At 36.8% G+C, this 17,316-nt stretch overlaps 1 protein-coding gene across 6 annotated transcripts in view; it reads right to left on the bottom strand.

Annotated features, from left to right (window-relative positions):
* Window positions 1–693: 693 nt before the first annotated feature.
* The window catches only part of LOC143247201 (caprin-1-like), a 34,481-nt gene continuing 17,858 nt past the window's right edge, over window positions 694–17,316 (bottom strand). Inside the window, exons 7-14 of one of the 6 annotated variants that reach the window (XM_076494868.1) lie at window positions 9,184–9,349; window positions 6,593–7,107; window positions 4,747–4,810; window positions 3,875–4,030; window positions 3,515–3,589; window positions 3,113–3,135; window positions 2,339–2,396; window positions 694–964 (exon numbers count right to left, since the gene is read on the bottom strand). In XM_076494868.1, coding sequence (XP_076350983.1) covers window positions 825–964; window positions 2,339–2,396; window positions 3,113–3,135; window positions 3,515–3,589; window positions 3,875–4,030; window positions 4,747–4,810; window positions 6,593–7,107; window positions 9,184–9,349 — 1,197 coding nt within the window. In that variant the 3' untranslated portion in view covers window positions 694–824. Of the gene's footprint in view, window positions 965–1,613; window positions 2,397–3,112; window positions 3,136–3,514; window positions 3,590–3,874; window positions 4,031–4,746; window positions 4,811–6,592; window positions 7,108–9,183; window positions 9,350–17,316 lie in introns of those variants that run through there. The other 5 variants (XM_076494872.1, XM_076494870.1, XM_076494869.1 and 2 more) reach the window with 5 other exon arrangements.

Below are 17,316 nucleotides of genomic sequence, written 5' to 3'. Positions count from 1 at the left end.
TTTATTTTGTAGTTTTGATTTTTATTAATGTTTACCGAGAAGTCCATATTAAGTTATTCAGACATTTAATTGTGACAGTTCTGAATGCAGAAGATAACTGATGTAACAATTTCATCAGGTTCATAAGAACTGTATATCAAAACATCTTTCTGTAATTGAGATATTGTGCTATAGTGTTGGGACACAGGTTTCACTGGAAGGTAAATCACAGGTGAAAGATCAATTTTATTCATATTTAGTACAACAAATTTTGTGGAAGTATATGTCCCCCTATTACTTTTAATAGCTGGAAAGTTTTTTTCAGATATTGTTGTATCATATATAATCAGACTTTGTTTCCTTTGGGATTTTACTCCAAATGTTTCTAATACACTCCCATAAAGTTTCTTTAGAAGTAACTTTCGATTTGTCAAATTCCAGATCTGTAGGGCCATTGTATCATTTGAATGACCCCAGCAGCTTCTTTCTTAGTAATGTAATTTCTGCACAGGTTGGAAGAGAGTTTAGTGTCATTATATTTTTGATAGTAAAATCGTTTACCAATAACATGCAAACTACAGAATATACCATGATAGATCAGTATCCGATAGTACGTGTAGTGGTCCATTATTCCATGTGCTTCATAAAAGACTTCAAGTGACACTCCTGCAGCCTCTGGAATGAACAAGTGGTTAGGGTTGTGAGTTTGAATCCCAGTTAAACCCAACATGCTTGTACTTTCAGCCATGGTCAATCCCTCTATTCATTGGTAGTAGGTGTGGTGATGACTAGCTGCCTTCCTTCTAGTCTTACACTGCTAAATTAGGGACAGCTAGCACATAGCCTTAGGGTAGCTTTGCATGAAATTCCAAACAAATATAAATTCCTGTTGACCAGGTTCTTAAAATGTGCTCAATAAATACGTGGTGTAAAGTTCTGACACAGAGTTGTTGTAATAGTACCACAGTTTCTAAAAAGGTTTCCACTGAAAATGAAACTTACATAAATTATTCTTTCATCCACATAAATGATGTTGTTTCCACACACCCACTTTAATAAGTTTGTTGTAGTTCTCATTAAACACTGATTCTGCTGTACCACTATCACTTTTTTTGTGAGTTTAGTAAAACTTGGCAGGACAGATTGAACATTGATATAAACTCTTAGTTTAATACAATACCAATAGAATTTTTTTTAAAAACTCAAAATCTAGGCTTGGAACATTTTGACTAGTAATAAAAGTGAAGTTAGTTTAGTCTAAAGGCAGTGATGACAGCAGAAATTATGTTAACTTAAAGTACAGTAACAGGTTTCAGTTTTATCTGGAGTTTGTCTGATCAGAGATTACTAATAAAATGAATATTTTTCATAATATTTCCATCACTTATGTACACTTATCTATATATAATGATTGGAAATTGCAACTATTCTGAAAAACAGTATTTCTGTACCATGAGGTAGTTGTCATAACTGTTGACTGACGTAGCAGTGTTCTTGTTTATATAGACACCTGTAATCCGTGTTTATTTAACCTTAAACATAGTTTGAACAGTAATGATGTAAAATCAGTTATGCACAAGGTACATTAATAAATCAAGTACAAGTTTCTGAATAAGAGACATTAAAAACAAAACTCTGCTTATCAGAATACTTCATTTCATCTGCAACTAAATAAACTTTGTTCTAATAAAGAACTGAAGTGTGGATAGTACACTCGGTTGTCGATGAAATAGTATGACTACTGGACAGAGTAAATATTAAATAAATATTACACTGTAAAGCAGAAGACTAGTGTTCAGGTATGGGTACCACAGAGGCACTGTAGGCAAGTTCAGAACAATTGTATCATGAAGACATGGATAACAAGCATGTTACTCATGTAATACCACATTTTAGTCACACAAATACAAAGAAAGAGAATATTTAAGTTATTTTAAACACTAAACATTTGGAAAGATAGATGGTTGTTGTGAAAGACAATCTTGTTAACTCTCATTAATCAATCCACAAGCTTTCAGAACTTCCTGATAAGGACTAGCTTCCTGTTTCGGTGATGTAAATGTACTCCATAATATCACAGCTGGTCCCTGAAAAGTTCTATGAGGAGTAGCTGATTTGAGAACCTTCTAGTATTCTAAACAGACACACACAGTTTGCTCCTGTTTACTACTACCAAGTGAAAGTACCTTCCCAAAGCTTGTGGACATTCAAGAGGGTTCTGAAAAAAGTAGACGGCAACTTTACCAAGGGTAGAAAAAAATCTCAGTCTGTCTTTATAATACTTCTGCCATGTTCATGAGCTCTTATATTCTGTTAAATGTCCACTTTCTGAAATGCAGGTCAGGAAAACATAACTTACTGATCTCTTGACATGAACCCTCCACGTGGGTTGCCTCTTGCACTTTGTCCACCTCGAACTAAAGGAGTACAATAAATACAATATAACATAGTTCTCCTACCCTAAAAACATACCCTACACATTTTTTTAAGCTCTCCTGACCAGGAGACTTAACTGTACAGGAAAACATTCACAAACAAAATAGGTTCATGTTTCAAACGCATAGAGGCAAAATGTTCAGATTTGTGGAAACAATGGCTTCGGTGTTAAATGCGTGTACAAATATCACATAGTAGGATATTCTAGAAGCATTTTGTTCTATAAAAACTAGAAATATTGTCTTTATAAAAATTGATAAAAATTTGTCTGAGCTTAGAAAATATTTGAATTTCATACTACTGACTTGTAGCATCACTATGATAAAATGTTTAATGTAAAAACTTGATGCAGGTGGAATTCAAAGTGTTAATATCTTTTACACTTTACAAACTTATAGAGGTCTTGAACGTGACATCACAGACTTTGTTTCATTCAAAAGCATCATCTTGGACATCAAAAATTCCCTTCTAACAAACCATATCAATAAAACTTTGCATAATGTGAAAGGCATCAACAATGCCTGTGAAGGAAGATCCAAAATTCTAAGGCTTTTCAGTTTCTCAAAATACATATCTATACACATTACTTAAATAGCTGATTTACAGTTGGATAACTTTACATTAGAGAATCAATGTGTAATTCTTCACTTTAAGAATTTGTCATCAAATATAACTGAGTAAACTGTAGTCTACTTGCCTTTTCTGACGTCGGTGCAAGACCTTAATGAAGTACAAACAAGAAAGGAAAAATGAACAAAATATACTTCGTTGACACACTAGCCATGTTATTTTTATAACAGTTGTACTCTTGTGTTACTTAACAACATACTAGATTTGTTCATGTCATGACTATGTAACGATAGATTAAACATTACTACATTTACGAGTACTTTCAAACACTGGTACAGGACTCTAGTATCATAATATTTCAGTCTATGAGAAGTAAACCTAAACCATGTAACAAGCTCAAAATATATCATGATACAAGTTATTAAATTTACTGTGAAGAAAAAAAAAAGATCACTTAGTACTTGTATGAAGCTTTTAATTTAAAACTATTCATGTCAATGTGAGAAGGGCTTATGAGGTTTATATTCACCACGCTGTCTTCCTCCTCCTCGCCTGATGCTACTTCCATGGTTTTCACGATTACCGTAATAACCTTGGTAGCCACCTGTATAAAACACAGACATGGATGAAGACAACATATTTTCCCCTAACTAAAGTTAGCAAAAAGTAAGTCTGAAAGTTCAGATAAACAGTGCCACTTACAGTAACAATAATAAACTTATTACTGACAACTTTAACTGCATACAAAGATTAAAATTGGTTATTAATATTCCATGACTAACATCTATCATCAACCAAAAAAAATGTATTCCCTTTTACAACATTTGAGCTACTGCTCTTGTATAATTTATATGTAAAACCACGATAGAAGTAGACACTAGATATTCACCCCGCCCACTAGCGTAATTTCCACGGCCACTACCGCTATTTCTACTGAAACCATTCACAGAACTGCCACGTCCTCTTCCTCTCTGACTCCCACGACTGAAATTTCCTCGAGACTGTCCAAAGTTGGAGCTCTGTAGTTGTGAATAATTAGGAGTTTCTGAAAAAAACAACAAAAACAAATCTATATTATGAAATTATGAGCTGGAAAGTACAAGAGAATTTTAATATATCCTGGTAATAAGGTATAAGCAATTTTTTCTATTTCTGTATTGTCTTAGTAAAAAACAAAACAGTTAATGGTAATTTTGTATGAGTTCCGGTGTGGGAAAAAAAGCAAAGAAAATACAAACTAACTAGAATACCATATACAAGATTCAAAGCTTTACCAAAACAATCTTAATTTCAGATATCAGCTTTTCTCCATGAGAGTTTGTGTTCTTTGTAAGATATTTACAACAATGTAGTACATGTTTAGTGGCTGCTGTTGGAATGGAACTTTTAACGTGGAGATGTTCTACAGTAATTTGTTAGTAGTACTTACCGTGTGCCTATGTACTGACACACTACAAATAAAACAACCAGATAGTTGAAATATTTTTTATACACATAATTCACTCTTAAAGTTAGGTGAATTCCATTAATTTATTTTCAAAGTTTTTAAAATACCCTTTCTGTCCTATAATTCATACAAAAATTACCAGACTTTATTTTGCCTGAAATGGTCTGTGTCTTTTGATAGTTACAGACTTGAGGAAACACTTCCTATCTTTTCAGCCAAATATGATCAACAATGTGTAGCAGAGGTATGTCCTGTACTTACTGCTCCCATAGGTCACCCTTTAACTGTTAGCTAAGTAAAAACAGTGAACTCACCTTGGGTCTCTCCAGTTGATAAAAACTGTGATTCTTCCAGGTGATCCTCTCCAACAGAAGTGGTCTAAAATATCAGAAAATCATAATCAGGTTTCCTGTGAAAATCAACTTGTTTTGTACAGAAAAATACAACTAGATGTAATTCACCAACAACTGTTAAATACACTAGTCCGAAACAATGAAAACACAACCAGTTCCAGTGTAAGTTTAGTGGTGTAACAGTGGACTAAAACTTCTTTAGTTTTACTGTTGGAAGTAGATTAATAAACTTAAGCTTCTTTACGTACAGGAGTGAACAATGTTTCAACCTTCGATGACAGAAAGAAAGAGATAACTTTGTGAGCCTGACATGACTGAAGAAGGTAGAAACGTTGTTCGCTCCTCTACGTAAAAAATTTTCTCAACCCAAACGAGCCATTTTTACATATATATTTTTCTCTACAAGTGGGGTTTCTCAACATCACTGAAACTTCAACTTCAACCATTTTTTGTATAATTTGGTTGTCTCATGTTCTTCTCTGCTTGCTTACATAATGTCTTCATCACTCATTAAACGTTTCAAATACGTAACACCCACACTCCTCTAACCACTAATTACTAGATCATGTTTATGTAACTTACGTGACGTCTTCACTCACTAAACATTTCAGCACTCCTTTAACCACTAATTATTAAATCATGTTTACGTAATTATGTGACAATATGTCTTGGTTCATTAAACATTATTTGTTTGTTTTCTGAATTTCGTGCAAAGCTACTCAAGGGCTATCCTGCACTATTTGTCCCTAATTTGGCAGTGTAACACTAGAGGGAAGGCAGCTAGTCATCACCACCCACTGTCAACTCTTGGACTACTCTTTTACCAACAAATAGTGGGATTGATCGTCACTTTATAACACCCCCATGGCTGAAAGAGTGAGCATGTTTGGTGTGGCGTGGATTCGAACCCACGACCCTCAGATTACAAGACAAACGCCTTAACCCACCAGGCCTGGTTTATTAAACATTTCAAGTATGTCACACTTCCCTAACCACTAGTTATTAAATCAAGAGTATGTAATTACGTGACAATATGTCTTGGTTCATTAAACATTTCATGTACATAACAAAAAAGAAAATAAACCCATCCCAACAATTAATTATTAGATTAATTGTACTACAGAAAGAAATGGACAGCTACAAGAGTGGCTATTTGATTTATTTTGGATAAAAAGTTACAAGTTTAAATGTTTCTAGCATAACATTTGTCTGGTGGATGAAAATTTTTATTCTTACTCATCTTGGGCATAATGAGTTGATCACAGTTTGGGATGCAGCGACCTAACTAACTGATTGTTCAGCTCAGGTTGTAAAACAACTTATTTCATTCACAGATTACTAGTTCTGAATATCCCAAATGTTTGCACAGTACAAGCAATGGACTCAGAAGATTTAAAACCTTTTAACCTGCATTTTACTTGAGTTTTCCACACTATTCATATTACATTTATAATCAGGTTAGTTTAAAAATTCCAGGTAGCAAAACCTGTTCTGTAAAAATGATACAAGCAAGAGTTGATCGCATTACATCTGAACTAAACATTATCACATCAAATCTGAGGTTCCAAACTGTACTTATCTTGTAGTTACAATTTAATTTGTAGAAAAGTATTTTGTTAAAAAAAATCAATTTTCTAACTATTTCTACAGACATTTTTTAATGTTCAAAATAAAAGTTAAAAGTTACCTCAGTGTACTATAACTGTCAAGTAGAGTTTTTCCACACTTATGTACCTTTAAAAAAACATGTTTAAATTTATTTATATCCATAAAAAAACTTTGAGCTATTAAATACCAAAACATTTACCTTATAGTCATCTATATGAGAATATAGATTTTTTGTGTCTTGCTGACTGCTCACGTTAGAGATAAGGCCTGGGTGTTTTAAACTGCTGGGTTCTGTTGTCAGTGAGGGAGATAGAGTAGTACTGGCCGAGAGGTTGTGAGGTGCCATGGCCATCCTGGCTGCTTGCTGTTCATGGGTGAGAGTGACAGGGACATAAGCAGAGTACGCTGAAGCTCCTCCGGCCGGGTGGAGCACGTTTTGTATTGATGGGTAGTTCTGGTTTGTAAACGTTTGTGTGGGGATGGGTTGCGATGGGTCAATTTCTGAAAGAAAAACCTGACCAACTTGGCCATGTTGTAGCTGCGTAACCTGGATCATTGCTGCATTTTCATCTTGTGGTATATGACTCTGTGCTTGATGGTTGTCTAAAGTGTGCAGTGCTGTAGTCCCTGCTGGGTACTGAGAAGGATGGTAGACCATAGTTTGTGCTGGAGCCATTGGGTGGGCAGCAACAACTGCTGGATCCATATGTGGTGCTAAAATACATTATTTAAAGATACAGCATGTTTGGATCAAAATTTTATTTCCCATCATTTAAAAAAAGTATAATGAAAACAAAAGAAATATAGCTTTAAACTTTACCACAGGTTTATATTGATGGAAAATCAGTATGAAACCAAGTGTTAATGTGTGTGTTTGTTTTTTTAAAGGCTTTCTGCAATCAAAACAGCTGGACTTTACAACAATCCATCCAGTAACCGATTATTTCTAAGATAATATCTTTATCCAGATGAACTAACAATGGGTCTTGACTTTAAAGATTTGTTTTCATCGTGTAAACATTGCCTGCAACTCTTATTAAACAAACATGTTACTGAACCAATGTTTCATCATGTTGATGTCCAAAACAAGTAAAAATCCAAGTGATATAACTGTATAAATACCTTTTTAAAACATTGTATCCTGTTAGAAATATATTTAATTTCTAAACATGATTATAGAAAAAATAGTTTTTAATTTTAATTAAAAGTTTAAAATGTGTGTGTTTAACTGATTTTCATATTAATAACTACTAAAAATAAACAATAAATAAGCTTTAAAATTACTGAATTATGAACTGTAATGAGCTAATAATTTACAGAATATATTAATGTTATTTTCTCTTTGTTTTATACATTATATCTGTCGAAAGGTATATAGAGTGACTTCAGTGGAAAGATTTTAGATAAGATGAGCTTACACAAAAACAAAAATAACAAAAGCAAATAGTTCAAAGACTGTTTTGCCACCATTGAGTATAAGAAACATACCTAGAAAGAGGAATAGCATATTGCAAGAAACAAAAGCCACAAGGCTAGAGATAACTTAGTAAAGCTATCTTATTTAGAACTTTTAATGGACATAAGTTTTTTTTTCAGTTGAAATATCTGTAAACAAGATTTTTGATTACGTTCATCAAATAAAATCACATCATAACAAGTTCATTTCAGTTGGCATAACAGGAAACTGTCTGGTGACTGAAATCATTATTTATTAAATGTTATTCATTTCAAACAGAGTAAAAGAAAAAATTAATAAATAGATAATTATAATTAAGTATGAGAATACTTAAGAGTAAAGACTGTGACAAAACTAAATAGTTTCCATAAAAATCACCCTTTTTAAAACCAACCATCTTCAAAATATCTGAATACTAACAATGATTATTTTACAGTACTGGCTGAACAAAACTAAAGCTTATTGTACTTATAAAAACAGCATAAATTACTATATACATTATTACAGAATGGATCAAAACTTCATCATTTCAACAAAATTTTTATCCAAGTAAGTAAGTGACTTTTTCAAACAAATGAACATATCTCTTCTGTTTTGGGGTCCCAGTGATTCCTTTCTTATCCTGAAAAAGGTACTGATTTGTACATGTACGTAGAACAGATGATTTGCGACTTCAAACACAGAATGAGACTTGAGGGTAAATAGGTACTTTGTTTTTCAATTTCTCGCAAAGCTACACGAGGATTATCTTCACTAGCTGTCCCTAATATAGCAGTGTAAAACTAAGGGGAATGCAGGCAATAATCACTATTCATTACCAACTCTTGGGCTACCAATAAATAGTGTAATTAACCATCACAGCTGAAAGGGTGAGCATGTTTGGTGTAATGGGGATTAGGGTTTAAATTAAACTTTACTCGTATCAATTGCACTCATAGTATGTTTTCTACAAAAACATCACCTTTTTGGCAATAATAAACCAAGCAAGTATTTTGTAATTAATTATAAATTTATCTGATTTATGCATGTCCAAAGAGGGAAAACTTCATATTTTTAAGTTAAATAAAATGGTGGCAATGTGACTCTTTAGTTAATATTCATAATTCACTTTTCAAGTAGAAAATGTCTAAGTTATTTTAAAACAAAATGGGTGAACTGTAAATGAGGATAGTCATTACACCTCTCTCTGATGTTTTGTTCTCATTTTAGAGTTTATTAGAGTGGAGAGGATAGCTTCAATGGATGAGCAGGGCTTCTTTTGTCCTTAACTTGTAAGTACAGCCGATCTAATTCATATTATAAAATAGTCAAATTAGAACATCCAATAAACCTACATTCAAGATCAATCTGAGACTCTTGAAGAAAGTTGAAGTTTCCTTGTCCAGAAAGAACTTCAGGCAGAGGTTTAGTTGGTGGTACAGGAGTAGTGTCAGTCAAATACACAACCTGGCCTGAAGCATCTCCAGTCTTAACCTCTTGTTGGGGGTGATCATGTTGAACCTGAAATTTCAAGTCAATAAAACTGTGTAAAATTACCCAATTTACAGCCACAATGTCACAGATTACAACAGTGTTTCTTAACCAGGGTAGTACTGCCCCCTGGTGTGCATTTTTAAAATTCAGAGGGGCAGTAAACTTTGAGGGAGCAGCATGGGAATGGACAGAAACGTTTTGATGGTTTTAGTTATATTTGTTAAAATCAAACCATAAGAATTGACTATTACAATTTTCATTTTAATAAAGTATCTTAACAGTTTAACAAGTTATTAGAAGTAGACATGAGCACACATTTACTGAAGGGGGCTTTGCAGTGAAAACAGTTGGGAAACACTGGTTTACAATGACAGAAATGGCTAAGGTAAATTTTATTACTTCTAAGATAATATTAAACATAATATACGAACATGACCATAGACTAGCTTACTAATTATGATACACCATCATAAAAAACAATTATGTGTATTTAATTAAGATTCCAAACTCCCGAGTTCCTAGACAGACATAAGGAATTCAGTTGGTATTGAAAATGTTATCAGTATACTCTTCACTGGACTAAAGTTAATATTTTGAAATTCCTCTTACTTAAAAACACTTTCAACACTTAAATATTTTTTAAAACCCATAACAAATGTTTCATGCAATGGAAGATTTTAGTCCTTATGTACAACAACTCTTTAAATTTACTAAACAAAAACAATAATACAGAACAAGAAATCTCATTATAGTGATACACAACCCAAGAATGTTTGTAAGGTTTGATTGATTGATTTGATTGATTTAGTGTTTTATGGCACAAAGCAGCGAGGCTATCTGCGCCAGACATTCGGTAAAAATGTAAAATAAAAATAAATAAATAAATATAGTAATAGACATAAATGGAAATGAAGGTAAAACAAAAAGTATAAAATCAATGTTGACACCTAGTCTACAATGTTAAGATAGAAGGCAGAGTATAAGAAGTTGTAAGGTATTTACTCTAGCAAAAAGGTAATGATCATAACCTGCCAGGAAGACTAATAGGTAAATTCAAGAACCACCGTCAGTCACCTGAAGTTGGTCTTTCCAGTCCTGGTTCCGGGTTATGTGTCATAGCAACCAGTATCAAAATGTAAAAGAATAAAAGTTTTAAAAGACACTCCGCAAAATCATAATAATGAATAGCCAAATGTCCAGTAAAAAGATAAAAGTCAAGTAAATGGAGTAAAATTTGTAAAAGTAATTGAAGATAAAAGCAAAACGGCAATTAAAACCGAAAATGGCGTAAAAACCAATGTTGACATCCAGTCAACAAAGTTGTAAAGGACTACCTGTAGCAGAATGGTAATGATCATAACCCGCCAGGAAGACTAACAGGTAAGTATAAAAACCACCGTCAGTCACCTGAAGTTGGTCTTTCCAGTCCTGGTTCTGGGTTATGAGTCAATATGGCCAGTACTAAAAAGTAAAGTAGTAAAAGTGTGAAATGATATGCAGCAAAAGTATAATAACAACTCGCCAGGACGACTAATGAGTAGTTCAAACAGTAGTGTTAGTCACCTGAAGTTGGCCTTTCCAGTCCTGGTGTCGAGTTATTTAATGTTCTGGCCATTGTCCAATGTCAAATTGAATGAGAGAGATTAAAACTGTAAAAAAGGAACCACAATTAAAAAGGTGTAATGAATAAATATGCAACACTTAAATGAGATTAAAAAGATTAATGGCCATTAAAAAATTAAAAACATTATCAAGGTGGACAGAGTCACCATCACCAATAAATCTGTCCAATGTTACAGACTGACCCTGGGAAAAAATATGTTTAAAATATTGCCCTCGTTGAGAATTGTAACGATGGCAAGAAAGTAAAACGTGGCTGATAGTGATTTGAGTGTTACACAAACTACACATTGGTGTATCAGTTCCAGATAAAAGAAAATGATGAGTTAAAAAACTGTGACCAATGCGTAGCCTAGTGAGAACAAGTTCCTCCTTCCGAACTTTACGGAAGCTAGATGGCCAAAGTCCAATTTTGGGTTTGATTTTAAAAAGTTTGTTGTCGCATTGCTCACTCCAAGTGGACTGCCAGCTGGCACGGAGCCGAGCCTTGAAGATAACACCATAGTCCATATACGGAATAGGCATAGGAGTGATGGTGCTGAAGCAGACATATTTAGCTGCCATGTCTGCAAGCTCGTTCCTGCGAATACCAACATGGCCTGGTATCCAGAAAAACTGGACTGAAGTAGCTACTAATGAGAAATGGGCCAGTCGGTTTCGAATATCAGCGAGAATAGGATGTGAGCTAACGTGTAGCGATTCCAAGGCAAGTATAGAACTAAGCGAATCAGTATAAATAGTGCAGTTGGAGTACTGCTCAGCTGCAATATGATCCAGGGCAAGAGATATGGCATACAGTTCAGCTGTGAACACAGAAGCTGTAGAAGGGATTCTGCCCGCAACTACTGACCCATAGCAAACCATAGCAGAGCCCACTGAGTTACCTGATTTGGAACCATCTGTATAAGTGGGAACTGAATGATTGTTTGAAAGATATTCATTGAATAAAAGACGGTAATTCCAATCTGGAGTATCTGCCTTTTTTAGGTGACTGAAAGAAAGGTCACATTTGGGGGCTGTAATAAGCCATGGTGGGATGGGCTGACCTGTGGAATCTGCAATGTTATCCAAGGACAGACCCAATTCATCCAATTGTGTCCGAATGCGAAGGCTAAATGGAGCAATGACAGATCATCTGTTCTGAAAAAGTACTGCCCACCGAGGAAGGAAAACACATTTCCAGGTGGGATGCTTTGGTAAGGAATGAAGTTTCGAAGTATATTGTAAAGATAGTTGCAAACGGCGAAGGTGTAGAAAAGGTTCATGAGATTCAATGTATATACTTTGAACTGGAGAGGTACGGAAAGCCCCAGTGCAGAGTCGAAGTCCTTGGTGATGAATGGGGTCCAGCATCTTTAAGGCCCGAGGGTCTGGCAGAGCCATAGACCATTGATTCATAATCGAGTTTCGATCTAATAAGACCACGATATACCTTTAACATTGAACAGCAATCTGCCCCCCAACTGGTAGAAGAGAGAACACGGAGGATGTTCAGTGCTCTTGTGCATTTGACCAGAAGTTGCTTTAAGTGTGGTAATAAGGTCAGTTTACGATCAAAGATAAGCCCCAAGAACTTGGTCTCTGGGACCACTGGCAGCAAAACTTCACCGATATGAAGTTCAGGATCAGGGTGAATACCCCGTCGACGGCAAAAGTGCATGCATACAGTTTTGGAGAGAGAGAAATTAAAGCCGTTCGCCAGAGTCCACTTCTGTACACAATTGAGGGCAGTTTGTAGCTGCCGCTCAATATATCTCATGTTTGACGACTGACATGAGATGTGAAAGTCGTCGACATACAGCCCATTCGCAACAGTGAGAGGGAGTTGTTCAGTGATGGCATTTATCTTTATACTGAAGAGTGTAACACTCAATATGCAGCCTTGAGGGACTCCAAGTTCCTGTACAAAAGAACGGGAAAGTGTCAAACCCACACGAACTTGGAATCTCCTGTCCATTAAAAATTTTTTAATAAACATGGGTAGATGGCCATGTAACCCATATGTATGGAGGTCTCGCAAAACGCCATACCTCCATGTTGTGTCGTAAGCCTTCTATGTCAAAGAATATTGATACAAGATGTTGGCAGTTGAGAAAGGCTTCTCTGATAGATGTTTCAAGACGAATTAGGTGGTCTGTGGTGGAGTACTGTCGACGGAACCCACACTGGGTGGCCAAGAGGAGGTTGTTTGATTCAAGGAACCAAACAAGATGAGCATTAACCATCCTTTCTAATGTCTTACAGAGACAGCTTGTCAAAGCAATTGGACGGTAGTTTGAAGGAATCTTGGGATCTTTCCCTGGCTTAGAGAAAGGTAAAATAATAGCCTGGCGCCAGGCATCAGGAAAAACATTCTCCTGCCAGATCCGGTTGAAAACAATCAGAAGGACATCAAGAGAAGCAGGAGAAAGATGGTGCAGCATGTCATAATGAATATCATCAGGTCCAACAGACGTACTGGCAGACCGATGAAGGGCCATTTTTAGTTCCACCAGGGTTAAGGGACAATTATAGTCAAAGAAACAGTCAGTTCGAAAGGAAAGAGGTGATCGCTCTCGATGGCCAGGAAGGTGGAGGAACAAGCAAAAGTGCTAGATACCCGGCAAAAGCTTTCACCTAGAGTGTTAGCGATGATCCGAACATCAGTCACCTCCTGACCATCAGAGAATAAGATCGAGAGGGGGACAGAATTGTAGTGCCCATTAACCTTTCAAATCCTGACCCATATGATCTTGGAACTGGTGATAGGAGATATGCTGGTTGTGAACTTAATCCACGATTCCTTCTGGCTTTGGCGTCTTACCCACCTAGCATGTGCACGGGCCCGTTGGAAAGCAACCAAGGGTTTGAAAGTGTGGGATATCTACGAAAAGTATCCCAGGCCCGCTTTTGAGCCTTCCTTGCTAAGTGGCAAGCAGGATTCCACCACGGACGAGGATTTCGTGGAAAACGTTTCGAGGTTTTAGGAATACACTGGGCAGCTGCATGTGTAATACAGTCAGTTACCGCTGCTACACAGTCGTCTATTGATGGCTGATTTACAATGGCAGGATTAAGTTCTGCGAGAGCAGTGAAAGTGGACCAGTCTGCCTGATCCAGCTTTCACCGGGGCACGCGGGTAGGGTGGCATCGACCACGGCCAGTCTCTCTCAAAAGGATCGGAAAATGATCACTGCTTACTGTCAACCCTCCATGAAAAATGGGAGAATAATGAAGGGGAGCAAATTGAGAGATCAATAGTGGTAAAGGACTGACTAGGTGCATGAAAGTAAGTGGAAGAACCAGTATTGGAAAGAGAAAGATTGTGATCAGAGAGCATCCGCTCTACAGATCGGCCCCTCCCATCAATAATAGCACTTCCCCAGAGGGGATGATGTCCATTAAAATCCCTAGGATTAGAAATGGAGATGGCAACTGTTCAACGAGAGCATCAAGATCTGATTGATCATATGTCTCTCCAGGGGACAGGTACAGAGAACAAACAGTGATGGTATGACCCAAGGAAACACGGATGGCTACAGCCTCCAAGGGTGTGTTGAGTGACAAAGACAGGGTGGGCACGTGTTGATCAACCAACAGTGCCACCCCTCCATGTACTCGACCATCACACAACCTGTCATTTCGGTACAGAGAAAACTGCCGAATGCAGACAGTATCAGCAGTTTTGAGAAATGTTTCTTGTAAAGAATAACAAAGAGGATGGTAGGAAGCAATCAGCATTTTGATATCATCCAGATTAGAACGTAAACCTCGACAGTTCCATTGTATCAAGGTGGTCATTTTTAAGAACGGGTAGGTGAAGTGGCTGGAGAACCCTTCGGTTTACGACCACGTATTTTTTCTTTACTGTCTTTAGTCGGAGGAGGTCTATCAATCTCCATGGATCCCGCTCTGGGTCGGGTGGGCAGGTTTTTCTTATTGGAAGGGGAATCCAGTGACTGAGGACACGAACGAATAATTGTTTTGTCTCTTGTGGTGGGAGAAAAAGATGTATCAGAAGAAATGCCTGTATTTGAAACTGAAGCACGTGGATCTTGAGGTTTGTTGGAAGGTATGGGAGGAACAGAGATGGGTGTGGAAGTCGATTCATCAACCTTTTTAACCAGGGAGGTCAAAAGGCTTTTCATTTGTTTTGAAAACGATTCTCTTGGAGGCACAGAGAGATCTGTCTGCACTCCCACTGTAGTTGTGGACAGCAATTTCCGAGCCTCAGGATAACTAATGTTATGTGTTGTTTTCAAACGCTGCACCTCTTTTTCCTCCAACCATTTTGGGCAAGAATGAAAGTAAGAGGGGGTGAGAACCATTGCAGTTTACGCAATGTGGGTTCATGTCACAGTCATAGGCATCGTGGTCCTTGCCTCCACAACGAGCACGTGTCAGGGAACCACGACAAGATGTCTTTGAGTGGCCGAATCTCTGAAACATCGAAGAGGGTTTGGTATGTATGGCCGAACCCTGCAAATGAGATAACCTGCCTTGATGGTGGCAGGTGCACGTGGTGAAGTAAATGTTAAAACGAGGGTATTTGTTGGCAGTGTAACTCCATCTTTGCGAGTGGAGATGCGCCTCACTGCAGAAACTCCTTGAGTGGAGTGACCAGCGAGAATCTCTGACTCGGAAACGTTCTTCAAATCCCTTTCAACAATAACTCCTCGTGAAGAATTCAAGGTAGCATGGGGTGTAACCTCAATAGGTATATCCCCAATTGCCTTTGAATTCAAGAGGAGTTCACTGTGTTGGGATGTGAATGTTTCAACCAATATGACACCAGATCGAAGTTTCTTTACTGACTTTGGAGAGCCAGCAAGTCCCTCTAGTCCCTTTTGAATAAAAAAAGGGAACATTTGCCCTAAAGGTTTTTCCAAAAGAGAATGTAATATAAGAAAATGAAGTACGTGTGTTACTGATGTTGAAGATTGCTGTTCTGAGTATTCAAGATGTGGTCGCTTACCCATTGACTGTTGTTTTACAATTTTATTTAAATTTTTTGGAGGATCCATAGGAAAAAGAAAAAAATTTCGGTACCCACTGACCCCACCCACCATGGAGCCCTACAAGGGGACGCACTACAAAGTCATGCAAGGACAATGCTGCAACGCCAGGGTTTTGTGAGCACTATACCCAAACACCAGCATCAGGCACAATGTCTACACCACCCGTTAAGAACTTCCAACACTGGTACTTGGTTGACTCTAGCCCAAGTGGACCAGCCGATTGACCCAAGGGGGGCCACCCAAAGGCCGCCCTTCTACTGGAATTCGAGGCCAAAGTGGTGTGTTAGGGTTGGACCCCTCAACCACCAGGATCCTCTCCTCCCCTTCACGGGTCGCCACGCACGGCAAACACGTGGGTGGATGTTTAGATCCCAGAGAAGGTAACCAGATAGAACAGAACCTTCCCTGGGAGGTCCCCTCACCACGTACAGGAATCCACACTGAGGGGTTTGTAAGGTAGAGAAATTCTCCTTGTAAGAGACAAAGATTTAGCTTATGAGAGTTCTCAGGTTGTCAGATTTCATTACCATATTTGTCAGTGTATAAGATACACTTTTTTCCCCACACATGTTAAAGTATTCTAAAGAATAATAAAATATTATGGTGATGTTCAACAAGTAAATAAATGATAACTGTGAAAAATATTCTTTCCTGAAGATAGCTTTGAAAATAGCGGTGAATCTTATACACAGAAAAAATATTGTACTTCCTGATAAAAAAGAAAAGAAAAAAGAGTAATGGGGAAAAGTCAGCCAGAAAAGAAACCTAATAACTGTAACTCATTGGTAAAATTGGCTTTGTGATCTCAGGTAAGTGGCCCTTACTCTGAGAACACTTGTCAACTTTGTTCTTATCATCTTCAAGACTGATCATTGACATATCACTAATCAGTGTAACAACCAAACATCCTTCATAATTTTTGTTCTCCAACACACTTTCAAATATCATAACACAATATGAAACTATTAATCTTGGTCACAGGGAGATGATATGTATCCTTAAGTATTAAATAACTGAGTGAACAGTTTATCAGTCACTCCTAGAGACCTTTCATAAGCTACCTTGATATCCATAATTTTTCCTTCACTAACTTTATTTTGCTTTTTTTTATGATTTTATGAAGGTTTCAAGTCCAACATTTAGTTTTGAATCTGGTTAAAGAAAAAACAAAAATGTTATTATTTCAACCGTACAGTCCATTTAAATAGATTTCTTATTACCCTAAGGACACCAGTAGAGAAAGAGCAGCAACAAACAATGAATTTGATACACACTCAAAATTTGTTATTTTTATTATAAACTTTGTTATTAAAATAAAGCACATAGGTTTGAAATAACTAGTGGAGTATTACCAAATTCTGTAACAGTTTTAAAGGA

This window comes from Tachypleus tridentatus, chromosome 3 (assembly GCF_004210375.1).
Source record: "Tachypleus tridentatus isolate NWPU-2018 chromosome 3, ASM421037v1, whole genome shotgun sequence".
NCBI lineage: Eukaryota > Metazoa > Arthropoda > Merostomata > Xiphosura > Limulidae > Tachypleus > Tachypleus tridentatus.
This window is presented reverse-complemented; position numbering and strand designations above follow the sequence as displayed.